Source organism: Solanum stenotomum, chromosome 2 (assembly GCF_019186545.1).
Source record: "Solanum stenotomum isolate F172 chromosome 2, ASM1918654v1, whole genome shotgun sequence".
Lineage (NCBI taxonomy): Eukaryota > Viridiplantae > Streptophyta > Magnoliopsida > Solanales > Solanaceae > Solanum > Solanum stenotomum.
The window spans coordinates 55,614,815-55,638,108 of NC_064283.1; the positions used below are offsets into that span (position 1 = coordinate 55,614,815).

A 23,294-nucleotide genomic window follows, 5' to 3' on the forward strand; every position below is an offset into this window, starting at 1 on the left:
TTTAAAATTTTGATATTTGATATCTACTTTTAACTATCAATTACTGAATTACCGAACTCTAAATTTGATAATCCCGAACCGAATATGGAATACCCACTCCTCAATTGGGTCAAAACCGCCTTAATCGGGGCAATTTACGTAGTATAAAATAGGCGCGCAGTGTGAATTTCAAATTGAAGCTCAAACAGACAGTAGCAGTCAGGAAGAAGCAATTTTCTTGTATTCAAAGGTAAAATGGCGAAACCCAAAAGCCCTTTTCAATACAATTCACTCCGTAATCATTTGTTGGTTTCTCCTAATTCACTACTCAAACATTTTTCTTTATTGATTGAAATGTGATTACAATTCGATTGATATTACGTTTGTTGTGTGTTTTCTTATTCGGATCGGATTAATATTTCACAAATCACCATAATAATTTGAAAATTTTGGTGGTTTTCTCTCAATGTGAATACAATAATAACTGATTTTGAGATTTCGTTATATTTGTAAACTAGGTTAGGCTGGATCATAGACTGGGATAGAAGAAAGACCTAGATGTTAATATTACCTTTTTGATTGATCCAGATAATTTGATTCTTCTTCTTCTTCTGTGATTATTTTATTTTTTTCGAGTTTTGCTATGCTTCTTGAGGTTGTAATGGCATTAGTGGAAGGAAACATGAAAACAGTTGGCTTAAGAAAATTTGGTTTGATTGGAAAAATCTCATTCTTTTGTTGATTGAAGATTCAATGCAGGCTAGTAGCATTGTAGCAAAATCACATTGTTATAGTTATTTGGGGAATACAGAGTATTAGTAAGATCACTATATATCAGAAATTCGCGAAAATAGTCTCTATTTCTTTGTGAAGTGGGGGTAAGGTCTATGTACACTCTAACCGATCTAAACCCCACTTGTGGGATTATACTAGGTATGTTGTTGTTTTTGTACTATCAGAAATTCATGGAAAGGTGAGTTCTGATAGTCAAGTTTTTATGTTGGAACTGTTTTTTTCCCTTTCTGTTAATGAATAAATGTTGACATTATGGTATAATTCTCCCGCGAGTTGGCAATATGATATTTCATTTAGTATGTCGTTGTTCGACTGATATGGTAGTCTGAGGGATGATAATTTGGTTAAATAGCTTTTTACAGTGAGATGGTTAATTTGATTCACTTGCATTTGGATGATTTTCTGTGGCATCATGGAACCCTGATAATTGTTTTATCTGAAGGTGTTTGAATTGTTTATATTTTGGGAAAGTTTACTTTCTACATCTCATGGAAGCTGTATTTGAAGAGTATGCTGCCTTTGAGAAAAAAGTGAAACGAAGCGTCTATATTGACAATCTTTCACCTTTGGCTAAGGAGTCTGTTATCAAAGCTGCACTTGATCAGTTCGAAAATGTAATTCAAGTCACGTTAATTCGAACCTACCTTGAACTAAAAGGGATGGGACGAGCTGCTTTAGTTGAGATGCAGAATGCAGATGAGGCAAAAATAATCATCTCTGAGATACGAAATTCCCCTTTCATGATCTCGAGCATGCCAAGACCTGTTAGGGCACGTCCTGCTGTAGTTGAGATGTTTGATGATCGCCCAAGGAAACCTGATAGGACGATAATGTGCTACTGGTTGAAATCCAATGAACCTGATTTTGAAGTGGCCACGAAGATGAAGCGTACAGTTAGGAAACATGCAAAAGAAGCCAATTTCTTGCTCAAGGTGAATATTTGCTCATAAAATTGATTTCATGGTTATAATACATTGTTGTTCTAAATAGTTCCTTCTCTTCACGTAGGGTCAATTAGAGGAGGAAGAACAACTAGCAAAAGAGCAGTCAGAGTCCTTGAACGCAATCTACAATAAGTATGAACTCGTTCAGCATGTCTTTAACAGTGGAACTGCTACGCGATTGGCAAAGCATTATAAAATGCGTACTGATGTTCGCCAGTAATCAACATTCTCATCTATAAACTTGTAGAGATATAAAGATTCAACTGTTAAACCAAATGACATATTTGCCTTTTGTTAAGTACTTCATTTCCAGGCAGCACAAGGGCCTTTATATGTGCTATCATTCATGTGCTCTTGAATTGTAATTGTTAGCCTCAAACTTCGATAGTTTCAATGAACTCAAAAAGACAGCAACGAAATCACACACAGACACGATCGATCGATTTTGTTTTGTAAGAAATGTAAGCAGAAGAAGGGAAGAATTCGATTCAGAAAAATGAGAGAAAGTCTCTCTATTTATAGCCAACAAAAGGGTGAAGGTCACAACTCTTTGGAAAAAAGACAATCTTTCAGAAAGGTCACAATCCTTTGGAAAAGGCATAATCTTTCAAACGGTCACAACCCTTTAGAAAAGACACAACCTTTCATAAGGGTCACAACCCTTCGGCAAAGTCACAACACTTCATTTCCTATTCACACCTTTAAAATCCATCAATCCCCCACATGAATAGGGAATGACTATTGTTAAAACATATGCATGAAAAACTGTGTGATTCGAAGTAAGGATTGATTGCATATGGATAAGTGGTGTCCCTTTGAACTTTCCATAGTGAACATCTATCGGATATACTCGGTCAATCGGTAGATTTGATATCTTTGAACCGTCGAGCTTTGGTGTATATTCTTGAACTATTTTTGGTTCTCATTGTTTTGTTCATTTAATCCATGAACACGTCTTGGTTTATAAGTGCGTAGAGAACTAGCCTTACCGGATTCTCCTTGAAGCGGCTTACACTTCACACTTACATATGTGATTTCTAAATGTATTATTCTGTAGAGATACACCATTTGATATACCCTGTATCAAACTTAGAAACCATTAAAAAGTCCTAATGCTTTTATCTTTGTTACTGAACATTATCTTATCATGAGAATGGATCATAAAAAATATTTTGACAAGGTTGAACCATCATTAGTGACTTTGTTTGATCTCCTTGAACTTAGATCTTGGGATCTCCAGTCTCCTAGGTAGAGTTACCACCACAATAACTTGTCCTCAGCCATAGTCCAATTCTCTTTGATAATCTGTCAACTCTCTCTCTAGTCAGATCTTTTGTAAGTGGATCCGACACATTATCTTTTGACCTTACATAGTCAATTATGATAATTCCACTAGAGAGTAGTTCTCTAACGATATTATGTCTATGTCATATATGACGAGACTTTCCGTTATACATCATGCTCATGCCATACCTATTGCAACTTAACTCTCAATGTGTATGCATATTGGTGATTCAACTTTGAAGTCATTCAACTTCTTTCAAGAAATTTCGAAGTCATTCAACTTCTTCACTAGCCTTATTTAGAGTGATAAACTCAAATTTCATAGTAGAGCGAGCGATACATTTCTGTTTGAAAGATTTCTAAGAGATTGCTCCTCCACCAAGAGTAAGTACATATCCACTCATAAGTTTTACTTCATTTGACCTAGTGATTCAATTTGCATCACTATATTCTTCTAATGTTGTTGAATATTAGTTATAATGCAAAGCATAGTTTTTTAAAATATGTTTTAAATACTCTAAAACTTTTTTCATTGTTATCCAATAAGTTTGATTGAGATTACTTGTGAACCGACTCAGTTTACTAATAGCATATGCTATATCTGATCGCTTTCACTTCATGATATACATTATACTTCTCAATACTCTAACATAATTCAAGTGTGAGTCATTTTCTCCTTTATTATTTTGAAGTACAAACTCACATTTATTGGAGTCTTGACAATNAGTTTTACTTCATTTGACCTAGTGATTCAATTTGCATCACTATATTCTTCTAATGTTGTTGAATATTAGTTATAATGCAAAACATAGTTTTTTAAAATATGTTTTAAATACTCTAAAACTTTTTTCATTGTCATCCAATAAGTTTGATTGAGATTACTCGTGAACCGACTCAGTTTACTAATAACATATGTTATATTTGATCGCTTTCACTTCATGATATACATCATACTTCTCAATACTCTAGCATAATTCAAGTGTGAGTCACTTTCTCCTTTATTATTTTGAAGTACAAAACTCACATTTATTGGAGTCTTGACAATATTGAAATCCAAATACTTAACCTTGTCAAGTACCTTTTCAATCACAACAGCAACTTCAATGTCTTTCATATCGAAGTTACTTTCTAGCATATGTTTAGTAGCATTTGTGTCAGAAATGTCTCTTTTGATAATCAACATGTCATCAACATAAAACTAAACAATGACCTTGTGATATTAAGTGTTTTTAATGTAAAAACACTTATCACATTCATTAATCTTGAATTCATTTGCCAACATAGTTTGGTCAAACTTCGCATGTCATTATTTGAGCACTTGTTTTTAGTCCATGAAGTGACTTAACAAGTTAACACACTTTCTTTTCTTTACTAGGAACCACAAAGCCCTCGGGTTGTTCCATGTAAATTCCTTCCTCCAATTTTCCATTTAAGAAAGTTATTTCACATTCATTTGATGAATTTAAAGGCCATATACCACAACTACCGTAATTAACATCCGAATTGATGTAATCCTAGTTAGTGGTTATTATGTGTCAAAATAATCAATGTTCTTTATTGTCTAAAGCCTATGCCAACAAGTCTTGCTTAATATTTTTAATAGTTCCATCAACTTTCTTTTCATTTTGTAGATCCACTTTGAACCTAAAGGTTTATTTCCTGGAGGAAGATTAACCAACTCTCAAGTATGGTTGCTCAAGATTGAATCTATCATATTTGTAACACCCTGTATCCTAGACAGACCAGAATGCAGATTTCAAAAATTGCAGGTGCCACCGACGGGCACCACGCACGGACCGTAGGTGGGTTCCGTGGATGGCCACCTGCAGCTCCCTTCCCAGAACCCCAGAAATTTTCAGCCAAGTCTTGACCCACGCCAGGACCTACGGACCATAGGAGGGACTACAGTCCGTGGTTCAGACTCCCCAGATTCCAGTCTCTGAAGCCAACTAACGGTTGACCAGGACGGACCGTGGGTCAGTCCACGGATCGTTGGTGGTCCCGACAGCTTTTAAGTCGGGGGTCGTTTGGTCTTTTTCCTATGCGTTGGACCCCTAAACTACGTCGTTTGACCCCTAAACTACGTAGTTTTGCCATTTTTAGCCTAGCAACTAAATTAGAACCTACCCTAGTCAATTCATTCTCCAATATTCATCCAATTAGAACGAAAAGAGGAGAAAGCAGTTGAGCAACCCTAGTCCAAGAACGCAACAGGTTTTCATCAGTTTCATCCTCAAAATTGAAAGACTTCTCCATGAAATTCGTCACCAGGTATGTGGGATTTCACTAATGGGTTCCTTTCACCCATTAAGTCTCTAGAATTCAGTCAGATTCTTCATTCCCTTATCATGTTTAGACCTAGGGTTTCTAGAACTTCAGAATATTGTTGTGATTCTGCTGTTAGACTAATCCAAATCAGATTATCATGTTTTCATGAAATTATTGCTTAGTTCTTGCATGAAACTCAGAACCCTAGTTGTGTAGATTCGTTTAGTTCATTAATTACACTTGGTAGGCCAGTTTATTCAGATATACATGCCCCAGTTAAGAATATTTCATTATCAATATATTAATGTTGCATTTTCAGTTAGCATGTCAGTATCATGAGCTATTCAGTATTATAGATATTCAGTCATAATGTGTTAATTACATAATAAGTTGGAGTAGGCTTAATACCGAGTGGACTAAGGGTCAGTCATCCTCATAGTCCCAGAACTACGTTCCCCGTAGGTAAGTCCCCTCTGTGGCATTATACTTAGTGATCACGCCAGTCATGCCTCTTTACCCTTGGCAAGGTATATTAGGTCTTCTCGATGGGGTGTATACATTGGACTCCACATTTAGCTCATGTGGCTTTATGTCGGTTATTAATAGCTCCCACAGTCAGTGTATTGACCAGGTTATCAGTTACAATTCAGTATTCAGTTTCAATATGTTATAAACTTGGTCACTACATTCAGTTAGTTCATATTCAGCATGTTTGAATATTTTTCATGTTCATCTTATATCATTGATTAGTATGCTCTATTTCAGTTAAGTATATATTGTTCAGCTTTATCCTATCCTGCATGCTCAGTACCTTTCAAGTACTAACACATGCTCTGCGCTACATCTTCTCGTGATGTAGGTTCAGGTCCTCAGCATTCAGATCACACATAGATCAGTTTTCGATCTCCAGTTCAGCAGTATCAGTGGTGAGTCCTCATTCTTCGAGGACGATTGACATGTTATATTTCCATTTTCAGTCGTTAGTTTCAGTTTTACTAGAAGTTTGCTGGGGACATGTCCCAACAACTCTAGTCAGTTAGAGGCTTTATTTCAGACATAGTTAGATTCAGTTTAAGTTGAGCTTGATCTTTCAGTTGTCATTAAACTCAGTTATATATATTCAGATTTAGAATGGGTATTCCACATCATTTCCCCTTTATGTTATGTTTTAAGCTTCCGCACAAAACTGTCTATTTTTCAGTAAATATTTAAGTATGCTTATGATATGCTAGCTCAGGGTTAGCTTGGGGTCACTCGTGATCCTAGGTCCCGTGTCCACGTCCTGGGGGGTAGCCTCGGGGCGTGACAGTATTATTGACAACTTCTTTCCAAAAAAGGATGAGTCCATAGACGACATTGCTTCTTCGAATATATGGACTCATTTCCAAGAAGAAAGTTACAAAATCAAATCCAAAGGAAGTAAATGTACTTTGACATTTACTACGCCTTTGAATCTCTTTATTAAATACATTCTCATTTGGTTCATTCCAAGGTTGTTTTGACCCTTTACTTGACTATCCGACGGTTCGGACTTATGAACCATAAATCAACGTGCTTTACTATTTGTAGCATATCCAATGAACATAAAATTCACAATCTTAGGTCCTATTTTTGACCCTTTTGGAAATAGGAACTTGAATTTTTTCTGGACACCCCCACACTATGAAATATTTTAAGTTGAATTTCCCTCATTTCCATTTCTCATATGAAATAGATTGTATTGGAAATTGTTAGACCACTATCTTTCAAGAGTTATTGTTTGTATATACTTTAAGAGGCGACAAGAAATTCTCTATCAGGATACAACAAACCAAAACTTTTTGTTGCTCCCTTAACAAATAAAAGTTTTTTGTTGCTCCCTTTCTTAACAAATAAAATTTTTTGTTTCTCTCTTTCTGAACAGACAAACTTTTTGTTGTTCTCTTTTGCTATATTGATAGCATCCCCTACAAATTTTGTGGTAATCTTGAACTTATAAGTAGGACATTCAATATTTCCTTCAAAGTTCGGTCTTTTTCATGTCTGCAATTTCATTAGAGTGAGGTGAGTATGTGTAGTAATTTGATGGATGATTCCATTTTCCAAATATATTAATGCAAAAGAAGATTCATATTATCCACATCTACCACTTCTAATCATGACAATCTTTTTATACAACTGGTTTTTCAACAGTTTTATATTGCTTAGATGTTTCTATTGCTTCATCTTTACCATTCAGCAAATAGATATAACATTATCTAGTGCAATTGTCAATAAAAGTTATGAAACACTTTTCCCACCACGAGATGGTGTTGACTTCACATCACAAATGTCAGTGTGAATCAATTCTAAGGGATTAAAATTTCTTTCAACAAATTTATAAGAATACTTAACATACTTAGATTCAACACAAACTTGGCATTTTTATTTATTGCACTCAAAGTTAGGCAAAACTTCTAAGTTGATCAGTTTGACTCAAGCAAGTAAGAACAAACAGAAATACTGAGTTTGAAGAGACCTTCCGTGAGGTAACTTTTTCCCACAAATATTTTGTTCTATACTTTTCATAACTTTCTCAAATACAGGCACTGTTTTAGAGTCAACACCTTGTCAGATGTCCTTTTCAAAAGGACAACATTCAATTTGATTGTTATAGAATTATCCATGACCATAGTCTCATCGGTCCAATAAGGCAATATGACCCAAATGTTTATTTTACAACACAAACATGACAAATCACTTTTCACCAATTTTCATGTCTATACAAATAAATTTACTTTAATAGACATATCTTTTAATGAAAACAATATTTTAAGTGACACATTTTCATCAAAGAACACAATTTTTTTGAACGAGTAATATAATTTTGTGCTTTTATACTATATACTAGTAAAGAGAGACTCAACGACCACAATATTAAATATACTCCAATATTTTGTGGGTCTAACATAATACAAGTTTGTCATTAAATTTCATATCTTGTGATAAACAAGTAAAGAACCCCCCACATTTTAAATATGTTCTCAAAAATATTTTTCCACATATTTTTTCTCATACTTTCAAATTGTATACCATCAAAATACACATTGGCAACACAAAGCCTTCTTTTAGAGATTTAATCCATAGAAACACCTATTGCAGGCACAAAAATCACTAATTTTATTTCACTAGTGTTTTTTTTCCTTGTTGTCACAATTAGACAGACCACTTAGTATTTAGAATTCTAACAATAAAGATTCAATCTTTATATAACTTATTTCTAGTTTAACAATGAATTTTTTTTATTCTTCTAATCATTAACCGAATGAACCTTGAATTCTGATGAAGTTTATATATTCTTCGAATCAGTTTCACATTCAGACACAATGGTAAACCAAAAAGATTTTAATCTCTAGAAACCTCAAATACAACACCGTTTCTAGCTAACGGAGATGATTTTATATTTTTCAAATCATTTAATCTTAATATTCCTGATGAAGATTTTGTACTCTTCAAGTCAGAATATTCATTCAAACAGAGTATTTAATAAATTGGTGAAGTTTCTATATTCTTCAAACCAATGCACAATTTAATTTGTTCGATGAAGTTCTTATATTTTTCAAACCAAAGGAGTAAAAAATCAGATGATATGAGTCTCCAATAGTCATACACAATTAAATTTCACATTGACTAGAAAATTACAAAAAAAAAATTCCTCCTTTAAACAGAATACATATTAATAATAATAAAGATATATATTTTGAGATCATCACATAATGACCATCTATCCTAACATTTGTGAAATAAATCTCATAACTTATAAAGAATAGAAAAAAAAATAATCAAGGGAAATAAATATAGAAACTAATTTTTACTCCCATTGAATCATATTCTATTTGTCAGCAATGATTTCATGCAAGTCACTTTTCTTGCTATTTTTTTCTTTCTTTCCTAGTTTCTATCACATTCCAATTTTCCTTAGAAGACATTGAATTTCAACGAGAAACTAAACTCATGTTCAAATATTGTTAGGAGACAACATTTGTTCATTTACTTCTTCTCATAGTTATATAAACGAAGAGTATATGAGAAATAATTAAAGTGCACGTCTTAGCCTTTATGCACAAAATAGTTTTTTTCTCATTGAAAAGAAAACTAAAGGGGTGCAATGCTCGAATGCACTTGGGAAGAAAATAAAAATAATCTTACTCATCCAAGGAAAACTTACTATAGAAAATATACTCGAACATATTAAACTAGTACTAGCCATCTCAAATCTCTTTTATCATATGATAAAATAATTCTCTTTTTCTTCTTCTTCCTCCCCCCCCCCCCCCAACAAAAAGAGTATAGAAAATAAAAGTAATTTCCTTACCACAGAAAATACCAACAATAATAAAATTCTTAAGCTTGTGACCTCCTGTATTCAGATTAGCAAATTAGAAATAATAAAAGATGAAAAGAAAAAGAAAAGAACTATTTGAGTCCACAAAACCCATTGTGTCTCCTTAAGAAATTTAATCCCGTCAAGTACCCGAGGTTGTAGATTAATTCCTCCCAAGATAAAACGAATTAACCATTAAAGAAGTAGTGGTACCTCAAACTTTGATAATTTCAACGAACTCAAAAAGATAGCAACGAGATCATACACACAGACATGATCGATTGATTTTATTTTGTAATAAATGTATGCAGAAGAAGGGAAGAATTCAATTCAAAAATGAGAGAAAGTCTCTCTATTTATAGCCAACAAAGGGTTAAGGTCACAAATCTTTGGAAAAAAGATAACCTTTCAGAAAGGTCACAACCCTTTGGAAAAGGCACAACCTTTCGAACACTCACAACCCTTTAGAAAAGACACAACCTTTCATAAAGGTCACAACCCTTTGGCAAAGTCACAATCCTTCATTTCCTATTCACACCTTTAAAACCCAACAAAAATGCCCTTTAACTTGATCTCAACTGACATATATGCCCTCTGACTTTGAGTGTGCACAAACAGACACTCAAACTTGTATATAATTGAACAAGTAGACACACACGTCCTACGTGACATCCTACATGACAATTCGTGGTTCTACGTGTATTATGTCATGTAGGACATGCACGTCTATTGTTCAACTTTATACAAGTTCAAGTGTTTATTTGTGCACATTCAAAGTTAAAAGGGTACATATATCAGTTGAGTCCAAGTTAAAAGATATGTTTATGTTTTATGCCTATTGTTTTTTTATGGAAAAAGCTTATTGTAAGCAATGCAAAATTTGATGTGTCACAACAACTTAAACTTGATCATTGGTTTGAGCACAATGTGCATCTACTTTATATCAAAACCAACCTTGGAAATCAAGATTTAAATATCAACAAAGACAAAATTACTAGATAATTTCTTTCTCATACCTAAGCACAATATACAAAAACCTTTTGTTAAAAATAAAATATTTATAACATCAGTAAAATATAGTAATATCATTTAAGTGCACATAGTTTTTACAATCAGAATAAATAGTTATTAAAATGATTATTAATGAAGTCAGCAATATGGCAGAAAATTCATGTACTCTAATTGTATATGTGTTAGAAATAGAGGCCAGATTGGAAATTTAGCTATTTAGGTTCACATACACTTGTCTTTTTTGCCAACAACACTAGGCTTACAAATGGTTAACAAATCCATATCCTATTTATTGTACAAACAAAAAAAACTCATTCTTTAACTTAGGTATAGTTAACTATAAATATCCTCAATGTGCTTCTAACGACTATCAAGTCTTCTCCTTTCTATATATTTTTATTCAATGATATTTTCTCTCTCTTTCTTGTGAGGATCTTGAGTATAATAGTAACTTAGTTAAATTTCAAATTCTCTTATGATATGAACAGTTAAGAAAGAATAAACCCAACGAATTTATTAACTTATTTGGATATCAATGTAATATTTTATAATTTAAGAGTGAAATGTGCTTAAATAAAGTGAGATAAACAATAAATCATCTACAAATTTAAGAGGAAAGGTTTATTTTTAAATTACGGTAAGATGAAAGTTTTATTTTTAACGCACAACACAATCATGAGAATGCACACATAAAAATATTTAACGTAAATAATATGGAAGTTCTATTTTTAAGAATGAATAACTAACGCTTGCAAAGAAAATATGATTAAGCCATATGTAGCCCCTTAAAGTTGTCCGCATAATTCACTTAGATACCTCAACTAGGACTTGTACCTATTGAACACCTCTACCCTCTCAGATTTGAACCATTTGAGCATTTTTTTGAGAACAAGCTAAAAGTAGAAAATGTGTGAAATACACTCGCGATGACATGTCAATTAGACTAATAAAATAATGACATGTGTTATTTTTGAGTCCAAAAAAATATTTAAAAACTATATTATAAAGTAAAGAAAAAAAATTATTCTTAAGTAAAAACAAATGAAAAAAAGTTGCAACTTAAACCACCCCACTTCCCCTGCTATCCATGGCAGTCCAAAACTAGTCTTTCCCTCTTTAGTGTCATCTTCTTCACCACAACATTCCCTCTCCCTCAGCCTATTTTTCAATTATAACTTTCTTCTTTGTCCTGATTTAGGTAGAGAAAAATGAAAAAACACTCGTTGGAAAATTATTGATTTGATTGTCATTGTCGGGGAAAATAAAGTTATCTCGGATTTCTTTGTGTTTCATAACCGATTAATTTTTTTGGTTGAAGAACATCTTTACATTCTGCCAATTAATATACATCAATTTAAAGTAAAAACAACATATTCAGGACAAACAAAAAACTTTATTAAAAAATTTGAGCAAAGCAAATAATAACTAGAAAGATCCTCCAATAAAATTTACATAATTGGATAATTTAACACGAAATCACTACATTAACAGCAAAGAGACAAACTTCAAACTTAAAGTCCTCTACAATTAATATGATAAAAATGACGGTAATAATGGTGAAATGGTAGTGGCAATTAGTGATGGTGCTGCCAATTCTAATATGAATGGCAACGGAGCTAAAAGAAAAAAGCAGCAATGCAAGTAATCTGAAGTAACCGGTGAAAAAGAGGAAGAAGAAGGGTGTGTAGCGATGGAAACAACGATGAACTAGTGGTGTGGTGGAGGAAGGGATGACAAAGAAGATGAAGAACATGAAGAAGAAATAATATGTTTTTCCACAAAAAATGCCTAATCTAATACGTTTTCACGCACTTATAAAACGTGAATCACAAACAATGTGACACCTGGCAAAAAATGTTAAAATGGCTTAAATTTGGAAGGGTACATGTGTTCAATATGTACAAGTCCTAGTTGAGGTGTCTAAATGAATTATGTGGACAACTTCGAGAGGCTACAGATGACTTAAGCCAAGAAAATATAAAAAGTTAAGTAAGTTGGAATGTATTTTTTAAATAAACAACTTATTATTATAAATTAGGCAATGCATATTATTTTGAATACAACAATTTAAATAATTACTAAGAAATAATCCAGCATAACTTATTATTTATTATTGAGGAACTTTCACTTATAGACACTCAAAAATAGCCTAATTACTCTCCATAACTATAGTTTGATAATTACAATTCGTAGCTACATGTCATAGGGAGGAGAGAGGCGAGCGAGACTGGAGAGAGAGGAGAGAGGCGAGCGAAAGAGGGCAAAGAGTGGGAGAGAGGTGAATTGTATATGTATATCGGTTAGACAATTGTATATTATACATATGTNCGAGCGAGAGAGGGCAAAGAGTGGGAGAGGAGTGAATTGTATATGTATATCGGTTAGACAATTGTATAATATACATATGTATTTGTATATATGGCAAGCGAGATTGGGAGAGGGAGGAGAGAGGCGAGCGAGAGAGGGCAGAGACTGGGAGAGAGGTGAATTATATATATATATATCGGTTAGATAATTGTATATATGGCAAGTGAGATTAGGAGAGGGAGGAGAGAGGCGAGCAAGATTGGGAGAGGGAGGAGAGAGGCGAGCAAGATTGGGAGAGGGAGGAGAGAGGTGAGCGAGAGAGGGCAGAGAGTGGGAGAGAGGTGAATTTTATATGTATATCGGTTAGATAATTGCATATTATACATATGCATTTGTATATATGGCAAACGAGATTGGGAGAGAGAGGAGAGAGGTGAGCAAGATTGGGAGATGGAGGAGAGAGGTGAGCGAGAGAGGGCAGAGAGTGGGAGAGAGATGAATTGTATATGTATATCGATTAGATAATTGTATATTATACATATGTATTTGTATATTCTGGCAAATTATACATATACAAACGTGACTAATTATACAAACTCCAAGTCAGCCCACATAATTAATGTATAATGTTAGTCGCAATTGATAATTATAGCAAACTATAGTTATGATAAGTAATTAAGTGATATAAGTTTACTTAACTGCGTAATTTTCTCTTTAAATATAACATGTAACTATGAATTGTAATAATCAAACTATAGCTATAGAGAGTAAATATACTATTTTTAAGTGACTATATGTGAAAGTTCCTCTTTTAATAAATATACGTCAAGTTAAAATACTGTGAATTTAATTTTGAAAGTAAAGTTGGAGTGGGAAAAGGATTGTCAAAAACTATATAAATACGGTAATTACGTATAATAAACCAAAAGTTTAGTTTTGGGGTTTTGTCAATTCGTGGTCATGTCTCCACCGCCATCGCTGCTGCCATCTCCACCTCCACAGCTGCTGCTCCTGCCACCACCACAACCGTTGGTAACATCAGAAGATGAGAGCAGAAACGAATCGGATTTGGAAAATGTAGATGAATCGGATGAAGAATTGGATGAAGATGAAGAATCGGGAGAAGAATGGGTGGATGAGGAAGATAGTGACTCTGTATGTTCTGAGCCACTATCTCCTCGATCGGATGACAGCTATGACAACCCGAGTATAGAAGAACTAATTGAAGAATTGTATACCCCTATCCTTCCTGGTGAGGAAAAAAAGGATAGAGAGTTTTGGAAGAGGTACTTCCAACAGGTCCGTGAGAGTGAGGTATCGTCTTTTCTCTCCATCGCTAACTTCTGTTTGTTGCTATTCCCTGTTTTTCACTCCTGTTGTTGGCTTCTGTTCTGTTTTTCACTGATTGTTCACTTTCCTCCTTAACTTCAACCCTCCATTACACTAGATTCTCAATTCACAATTATCACAAATATGTACAAAAATAATATATGCAAATATTGGACTATTACATTCATCACAAGTTAAGTTCAAGCGGTAGAAACAGTAGATTCTTTGTGGTCTGGTCTTTCTCCAAATTACCTCCTGCATATATTCTTATTTCTAACATGACATTTCATGTTTCAATATCCAGTCTCACCTCTCCATTAGGTAAAATAGTATCTTATTCAACTGGCTAACTCTATAATTTGTTATGTCTTAGCTGGATTTTCAATGAAACTTGGCTGCTGGCAAGACTATGATAGTTAAAGGAACTCAAAAGGGGTTTAGGAAAGATAGTGAGGAAAGACATTAATGGATATATAGTAAAACATTCCTAACTTAAGGACTTCAAGAAAAGAGTTTATAATATGCCTGCTCATGTTTTCTAGCATAACTTCGTCGTGCTTTTTTGGAAGTTGTCATATGGATGCCAAGCGTGAGGTTGAAATGCTCAACTTTTCTGCTTCAATTGTTTTCGGCTTTCAACTGTTACCATCTTTAGGCCCTAATAGAAGAAAAAGGGGAGCTGGCCAAAAGTGAGAAAAAATTGGAGCATTCCGCACATCAGATTGTTTTTCCAGCTTTATATTTATATATACATGTGTCTTTCTTTTCGCTTTTTATTGTATAATTTTGGTCTAATTTATATATGTGACTTGTACTTTGATAGGGATTTGACATTAAAGATTATCCTGGTTTCTGTCGATTGGCTACCGTACACCCCAACTTTTTAAAAGGTCCTGCTAATTTTGAAATGTTGAAGGGATATGCTGGAGAGGCACTTGGGCAGTACAATGAGAAAAATGTATGCTCTAGTCACACTTCCCATTGTCTTTCTAGTTGTTTTTTTTCCTTGTTTTCTCTAGAAAGCTGAGAAAGTTTCTGTGGATTCATTTTAGGACACTAAATATGAGGTCAAGGATATTCTCAAGGTTAATGGATCTGGCTGTAAAGACATCAATTTCTTTATTACCTTTACGGTTACGAATGACGAGAAGGAATATTTTCAAGCTAAGGTGGTGTGGCATCTAGATCAATCTTTGGATTTCCCGATCGTTAGGCCAAGGGTAATGAGATCGGCTATGTATTCCTTTTTACTTTTCTTCAAGTTTCATAACTTTAAAGAATTAATGACTAAATTTCAGCATCTGCAAGTTATTAACTCTCTTGTGCTTTTATGTAGGTGAAGGAAGGTCGGGACATAGAGTAATATGTGAGGTGTGTGCATCATTTTGGCTGGGGTCAAGCTTTAGCTTTGCTGTTGTCAATGTTGTTAGTAATTGAAAGTGGATTATCTTAAGTCTATAGTGTAAATGTAAAAGGGAGGAAAAACAATTGTTAGAATTTATGGAATATTGTTGGTTTAAGCTTAAGACAATATAATTGTGATGTTTTATTATTCTATATCCTATTGTTTTGGTTGAAGCTCAAGGAAATAGTATTTGTATTCCTTGTATTGGTCGTCTCTTTTTTATATTATTACAGAGTAGAGATATGTTGTCTGGACTTGCCACTAAAGTTGGATCCTCCAGAATTGGTTCTGTTCTTGAGATCCTATACAGATGCTTTGGAGAGTCTGAACAACATAGAAGTAGAGTAGCATGAATAAGTTCTTTGATGGTTGTATTTGTTATCTAGTCTGAAATATAGACTTCATCTATTCCCAGAAATATACGGTCTTTGTGGAAGAATGAATTTAACCAAGTTAGACTGTGGCAAATTCTTTCACTACTTGGTAAGAATTATAGAAGGTGAGTTGTTTGGTCGGGTGTATAAGAATAGTAAGGGCTTGTTTGGAAAGCTACCCTGGTAATTGGATTTGGCTTTCGCGTAATTACACTGTATTCTCCAATTCACACGAAGAGGATAGGTGCACAGTGTGAATTTCAAATGGAAGCTCAAACAGACAATAGCAGTTAAGAAGAAGCAATTTTCTTGTATCCAGAGGTAAAATGGCGAAACCCAAAGCCCTTTTCCATTCAATTTACTACTCAATACATTTTTCTTTATTGATTGAAATGTGATAACAATTCGATTGATTTGACGTTTGTTGTGTGTTTTCTTGTTCGGATCGGATAGATATTTCACAAATCACCATAATAATCTGAAATTTTCGGGGGTTTTCTCTCAATGTGAATACAATAATTGCTGATTTTGAGATTTCGTTATATTTGTAAGCTAGGTTAGGTTGGATCATAGATTGGGATAGAAGAAAGACCAAGATGTTAATATTCCCATTTTGGTTAATCCAGATAATTTGATTCTTCTTCTTCTGTGATTATTTTATTTTTTTCGAGTTTTGCTATGCTTCTTGAGGTTGTAATGGCATTAGTTGAAGGAAACATGAAAACAGTTGGCTTAAGAAAATTTGGTTTGATTGGAAAAGTCTCATTCTTTTGTTAAGATTCAATGCAGGCTAGTAGCACAGTAGCAAAATCACATTGTTATAGTTATTTGGGGAATACAGAGTATTAGTTAGATTACTATATATCAGAAATTCTCGAAAATAGTGTCTATTTATTTGCAAGGTAGGGGTAAGGTCTATGTACACTCTAGCCGATCTAGACACCACTTGTGGGATTATACTGGGTATGTTGTTGTTGTACTATCAGAAATTCATGGAAAGGTGAGTTCTGATAGTCAAGCTATTATGTTGGAACTGTCTTTCCCCTTTCTGTTAATGAATAAATATTGACATTATTTTGTTCATTATGGTATAATCCTCCTGCGAGTTGGCAAATTGTTTGTCAAGATGATATTTCATTTAGTAATGTCGTTGTTCGACTGATGTGGTAGTCTGAGGGATGATAATTTGATTAAGTTTCGAGCTGATAGTTGTTTACAGTGAGATGGTTAATTTGCTTCACTTGCATTTGGATGATTTTCTGTGGCATCATGGAACCCTGATAATTGTTTTTTTCTGAAGGTGTTGGTGAATTGCTTGTATTTTGGGGAAATTTACTTTCTACATCTCATGGAAGCTGTATTTGAAGAGGAGTATGCTGCCTTTGAGAATAAAGTGAAACGTAGCGTCTATATTGACAATCTTTCACCTTTGGTTAAGGAGTCTGTTATGAAAGCTGCACTTGAACAGTTCGGAAATGTCATTCAGGTCAAGTTAATCCGAACCTACCTTGAACTAAAAGGGATGGGATGAGCTGCTTTAGTTGAGATGCAGAATGCAGATGAGGCAAGAACAATCATCTCTGAGATATGAAATTCCCCTTTCATGATCTCGAGCATGCCAAGACCTGTTAGGGCACGTCCTGCTGTAGTTGAGATGTNAGAACAATCATCTCTGAGATACGAAATTCCCCTTTCATGATCTCGGGCATGCCAAGACCTGTTAGGGCACGTCCTGCTGTAGTTGAGATGTTTGATGATCGCCCAAGGAAACCTGATAGGACGATAATGTGCTACTGGTTGAAATCCAATGAACCTGATTTTGAAGTGGCCACGAAGATGAAGCGTACAGTTAGGAAACATGCAAAAGAAGCCAATTTCTTGCTCAAGGTGAATATTTGCTCATAAAATTGATTTCATGGTTATAATACATTGTTGTCCTAAATGGTTCCTTCTCTTCACGTAGCGTCAATTGGAGGAGGAAGAACAACTAGCTAAAGAGCAGTGAGTGTCCTTGAACGCAATCTACAATAAGTATGAACTCGTTCAACATGTCTTTAACAATGGAACTGCTACGCGATTGGCAAAGCATTATAAAATGCATACTGATGTTCGCCAGTAATCAACATTCTCATCCATAAACTTGTAGAGATATAAAGATTCAACTGTTAAACCAAATGACATTTTTTGCCTTTTGTAAAGTACTTCATTTCCAGGCAGTAGAAGAGCCATTTTATGTGCTATCATTCATGTGCTCTTGAATTGTAATTAGCCTAAAATGTACCACTTTACAAGATGTCTTGTGACCCCGCAGTCAATTAACCTTTACTTTTTTGAGCTAGTATAATTTTTGCTAATATTGTATTGGCATAATACATAAAAATGTCTTTTGACTTAGCCTCAACTGTGTCCTCCGACTTTTGGTGTGCATAAGTAATTACTTAAATTTGCATATAATTGAACAAGTAGACACACGTGTCCTATGTGGCATCCTATATGACAATTTGTGGTCTTACGTGTATTATTTCACGTAGGATTGTTCAATTTTATACAGAGTTAAGTGTCTATTTATGAACATTCAAAGTAGGAGGGCCCTAGGGGTGGGCATGGTATGGTATGGTATTTTAAAGTTTTGATACTGAAATTTCGGTATTCGGTTTTTAAAACATTATATCATTACCATACCAATTCAATTCGGAATGGTTTGGTATTTGAAGTTCGGTTTCGATATTTTACGGTATGGTAAATCAATAACCATAGTTTGTGCAACTTCGACTAATATATACTTGTATAATAGAGTATTATGACTTTGACAATTAAAAAAAAATCTCAATTGTATCATACTAACACATTAAACATGTAGAAAGATATATTCAAAATAAAATACAAACAACTCCTTTTGTTGATCAATTAAATTTCGAATACATTTCCAACAAAATAACACATTACACATGTAGAAATATATATTCAAAACAAAATACAAACAACTCCTTTTGTCGATCAATTAAATTTCGAATACATTTCCAACAAAATAACACACTACACATGTAGAAATATATATTCAAAACAAAATACAAACAACTCCTTTTGTCGATCAATTAAATTTCGAATACATTTCCATCAAAATAGAGTAATCAAAGTTTCAACTTCTAAGCATTTAGTATATACTAATACTAGGTTGCATATTTGTTAGTATTTTAATTATATTTATGTGCGTGCGTGCGTGCATGTTATTTATGTAACTATATACTTCAGTATGGTATACGGTAGAGTTTTTGGCTAAAATCATCCCTGAAGAATGACCTAAACTTAAAGTACATCCTTGTGTTATATAAGTGAACAAAAAACATCCTTGAACTATCCAAAAGGTTACAAGATTCATTCTTCTGTCTATATTTTTAAGAAATTCACACCACCAACAAAAAATGTGTCAAGTCGAATGAATATATGTACACATGGTTAATCTAGTCAAGTTAAGTGAATTTTTTAATTTTTAGAAATTAAGGGTTTAAATCATATTCAGACAAAATATATTCAAATTCTAAATATTCTTTGTAAAAATATGGCCAAATACTACTCCAACTTCAAAATTTTCGAATAAAGTAATTATTTTTTTATTTTCATAACTAAACGCCTACGTAATTTCACTAAATTTTCAGCATTTCTGTACATTGTAGAAAATGTAAACTTCATTGTATATATAGTACATACACCCTAAATATTTTATTAAAGTAAACCTCTAAATAGTTGGACATAATATTTTTAAAATGAATTTTTTTTACATAATCTTTCTAATCATCGGAACCTACTGTATAAATATTTCAAAACTTATGTATTGTTGCAAGTCAATTTACTTGATGATGCAAAAAACATATAAACTAACAACACACAAAATTTAAATTTCGAGAATGAAAGATTCATTTCCTATCCATATCCTTATTCTTTTTAGGTAACTTTGATCTTCTCATCGTGGTCAAGACATGACCAAATTAATTTTTTTATTATTGGTTCAATAAGTTTTTTAACAAAAATAGATTGAAGGATGATTTTTGTTATTTTTTGGATAGTATAAAGATATTTTTTGCTCACTTAGATAATATAAGGATGTATATTAGATTTGAGTCATAGTTGAGGAATGATTTTAGCCAATAACTCGTATTCGATATCTCGACATATCGTTTCTAAATACCAAATACTCGAATACCAAAAAATAGGGGCCAAAGCGGAAATTTAGCTATTTAGGTGGAGACACTTGTCTTTTGCCGACAGCACTAGGCTTACAACTGGTTAACAAATCCATATCACAAAAAATGGCATTCTTTAAATGGTAAGTCAGTGAATAATATGATTGATACCCCTTTTGTGAAATCAAAGGATTTTCACAGGATCTTGATTCCCACTTTTTGTCTTATGTATGAACTTCTTTGCAGCTGTCGAAGCAGAAACCTGTTTTGAAAGTTTGGTGGTTGGTCAAGGACAAATCTTGGATCCCTTTTGGGTATGAACTGAGGATTTGGGGTTTTCTATATATGGATTTGGTGTGGAAAGGTGATTGCTTTTTGGGTTAAATTTATTTGATGAAGTGAGGATTTGGGGTCTTCTATGAATGGGTTTGGTGTAGAAAGGTGATTGCTTTTTGGGTCAAATTTATTTGATGAAGTGAGGATTTGGGGTTTTCTATAAATGGTTTTGGTGTAGAAAGGTGATTGCTTTTTTGGGTTTACTGAATCTTGGATCATGGCGGTTCCATGGAGTACAACACTGTGGATGGCTAAGATGGTGTGGATGGCATTGAGTGGTTGGGTAGTCTCTTGCTTGACTATTGCTGATGAGGTTGCTGCCTCTTTTCGAACTGGTGATATTGGTCCTTTTCATGTTGGTTGAGTTATATTGTACAGAAACATCATCTTCTCCTTTGTTTGTGAATTGTTGCTTGCTTCTTACAGATTTTGTAAATTTATGGATAAATATCATTTACAGTAAGTTTTGGCATCTGTTTTAGAAGAATATGGTTTTTCAGGTCACAGTGGCTTGATAGAGCTGAAGCTTCAAGTACCAATGTCTTTAGTACTTTATCTGCAAATATTTCTGTTTTGGCAGCAAAATGATTCAGTTCTTGATGATTTGTGGGCTAAATAGACTTCATGATAAGAATACTACTATGTATTTCCTCTTAGATAATTCATTTGTCGCAGCTACACCTGCATCATGTATGTAAAATGCAGCCATAATTCTGCTTTGGTGGTGCATTGAGTGGCTATAATACATATTGCAATTTGAGATTCTGGTGTGCGTCCCATATGGAGGAAAATGTTTTTCATGGAAAATATTGTTCTCCCTTAGGAAATTGATTATTCCGTGTTTGATTGGATGGCAAAACAAATACATGGCATAAGCTAATTGTACAAGGTGTAGGACACGTTATAAAGATAATGTTTCTGGTGATAGTTTTGGATGTTAACTGTCAATAGTGATGTTTATGTATTGATCATAACAAGTGAAATTTAGTAAGTGTGGGGATATTTGTAAAAGGAAAATGACTTCCACCTATAAGTGTCGGACGTCATTTTCCTCATTTTGACAGGGCATTTTTCTGGAATACCATTGTACATTTCAGTTTTCACATCCTACTAAGTACAGCCCAGATTTGTTTGCAGCTGCAATAAGGTTGACCTGTTACTAGTTGTCTAAATTAGTGATTGCAGTCTCACAGGTTCGAGCCGTGGAAACAGCCTCTTGCAGAAATGCAGGGTAAGGATGCGTACAATTGACCCTTGTGGTCTAACCCATCCTCGTACCCTGCACATAGCGGGAGCTTACTGCACCAGGCTGCCTTTTTTTGGCCTCTGATACTTGTTGGCAGCATTCTGGTTGCGCTGCGACTAGATTGCAGCCTTGAGTAACTGATTTGGCTAGGCTCATTATTGTCTACTTTGTGCTAAGAAGGTTCACTAAGTTTATTGTGGCCAAATAATGATTGTGTTAGTTTGGAACTGTGAGATGCCATTACCTTGTTTCTGTTAGTTATGGGAGGTGGCAGGTATCCCTTGGAAAGCTGGCCCGGACACCATAGTCATAAAAAAAAAACTGTGAGATGCCATTTTTTCAGTCTAAATCTAAATGAGCTAGTCAGATTATGTGGCTCTAGTATGAGAATCTGTGTATTATGAATGTGGTTGTCATAGGTGACAGAAGCTGCAATCAAAGAGGGATACATCCAATCTTAAACCAGTTTACCTTGTATATCACAAGTTAACGATTGTATGTAGAAAAAGTCCTGAAGGTATCAGTCTATGTACATAGAAAACTCTATGATCATTGAATTAACTGCACCCACTGGTTTCATACAGGTTAGATAAAATTCAACTCAAGATCCAATAATGGTAAGCTTAAATAATGCAATAGGTAGCTCTGTGTTCAATGAATATACATGCGCACGCACAATATCCGCTCCAACGGGGAAACGGAGAATGGTATGACAGATTAATAACTAAAACTGAAAATTATTCCAAGTGATTTGAGTAAAATTGACAGTCTGGTTCTGTTGGATGCTCAAATAAACCACTCATTCTTTGCTATTTTTAGTCTCCTTCAAAAAATGTCCAGTCTTTTTTCATCCAGGGGATGCAACCTGTACACATCAACCATCCACTATGACCTTAACCAAGTTAAGTCTTTTTTCATCAAAATGAAAATAAATGTGTATCTATCACCTCAAATCCAAAGACAGAAGGAAAACAAGAATATCATTCTAATAGAATTTCTTTCCATGAATTCGACTACACGTTATCTGCTCAGTGGGGAATTCATGATGCTATGATGGTTCTAAAATGGCGGTTAGATGTGTGTTTTATTCTGCTTGCATCTGCAGTCCTTATCATTCCATCTGGGCTTGCATTGCTTGATCTAAGATTGCAATGCATTAGGGGCACATGTTAAAGCTACATCTTTGGGAAATTTGATGATTTAGGAACCTCATTACTAAGCGATCCGTGATCCTTAGGTACATGTGATTTGAGTCAACTTAAAGGCTCACCAGGCAAAATCATCATGTTGAAGGTTTCTGGCTAGAGTATGTTGAAACTATAGCAGAAACAGTTGCTATACTACTTCAAACAATTGAAGGAAAAAGCATCAGAGAGGCGAATTGAGTTATTGCATCAACAGTTGGTCTAAAGAAATTGGCAACAACCTTAACATTATCTATTTTAGAATTTTCAATCGGGAAACATTGTTCAAATGTCATCAGAAAAGGAGTG

General features: G+C 34.1%; 3 protein-coding genes across 3 annotated transcripts; all 3 read left to right on the forward strand.

The window, feature by feature from the left end:
- The first annotated feature begins 1,231 nt into the window (after positions 1 to 1,231).
- LOC125856730 (uncharacterized) lies at positions 1,232 to 2,066 on the forward strand. Its single transcript, XM_049536354.1, has 2 exons — positions 1,232 to 1,706; positions 1,783 to 2,066. Exons 1-2 carry the CDS (start codon positions 1,263 to 1,265, stop codon positions 1,936 to 1,938), a joined length of 600 nt encoding a protein of 199 aa, XP_049392311.1. The 5' UTR covers positions 1,232 to 1,262; the 3' UTR covers positions 1,939 to 2,066.
- Positions 2,067 to 13,861: 11,795 nt separating this feature from the next.
- On the forward strand, positions 13,862 to 15,813 carry LOC125856726 (uncharacterized). The gene is made up of 4 exons (XM_049536348.1): positions 13,862 to 14,244; positions 15,083 to 15,217; positions 15,312 to 15,479; positions 15,596 to 15,813. The coding sequence occupies exons 1-4, from the start codon at positions 13,891 to 13,893 to the stop codon at positions 15,620 to 15,622; spliced, it is 684 nt and encodes a 227-aa protein (XP_049392305.1). The 5' UTR covers positions 13,862 to 13,890; the 3' UTR covers positions 15,623 to 15,813.
- A 4,512-nt stretch (positions 15,814 to 20,325) lies between these two features.
- Positions 20,326 to 21,016, forward strand: LOC125856744 (uncharacterized). The gene is made up of 2 exons (XM_049536370.1): positions 20,326 to 20,583; positions 20,661 to 21,016. Exon 2 carries the CDS (start codon positions 20,773 to 20,775, stop codon positions 20,917 to 20,919), a length of 147 nt encoding a protein of 48 aa, XP_049392327.1. The 5' UTR covers positions 20,326 to 20,583; positions 20,661 to 20,772; the 3' UTR covers positions 20,920 to 21,016.
- The last annotated feature ends 2,278 nt before the right edge of the window (positions 21,017 to 23,294 follow it).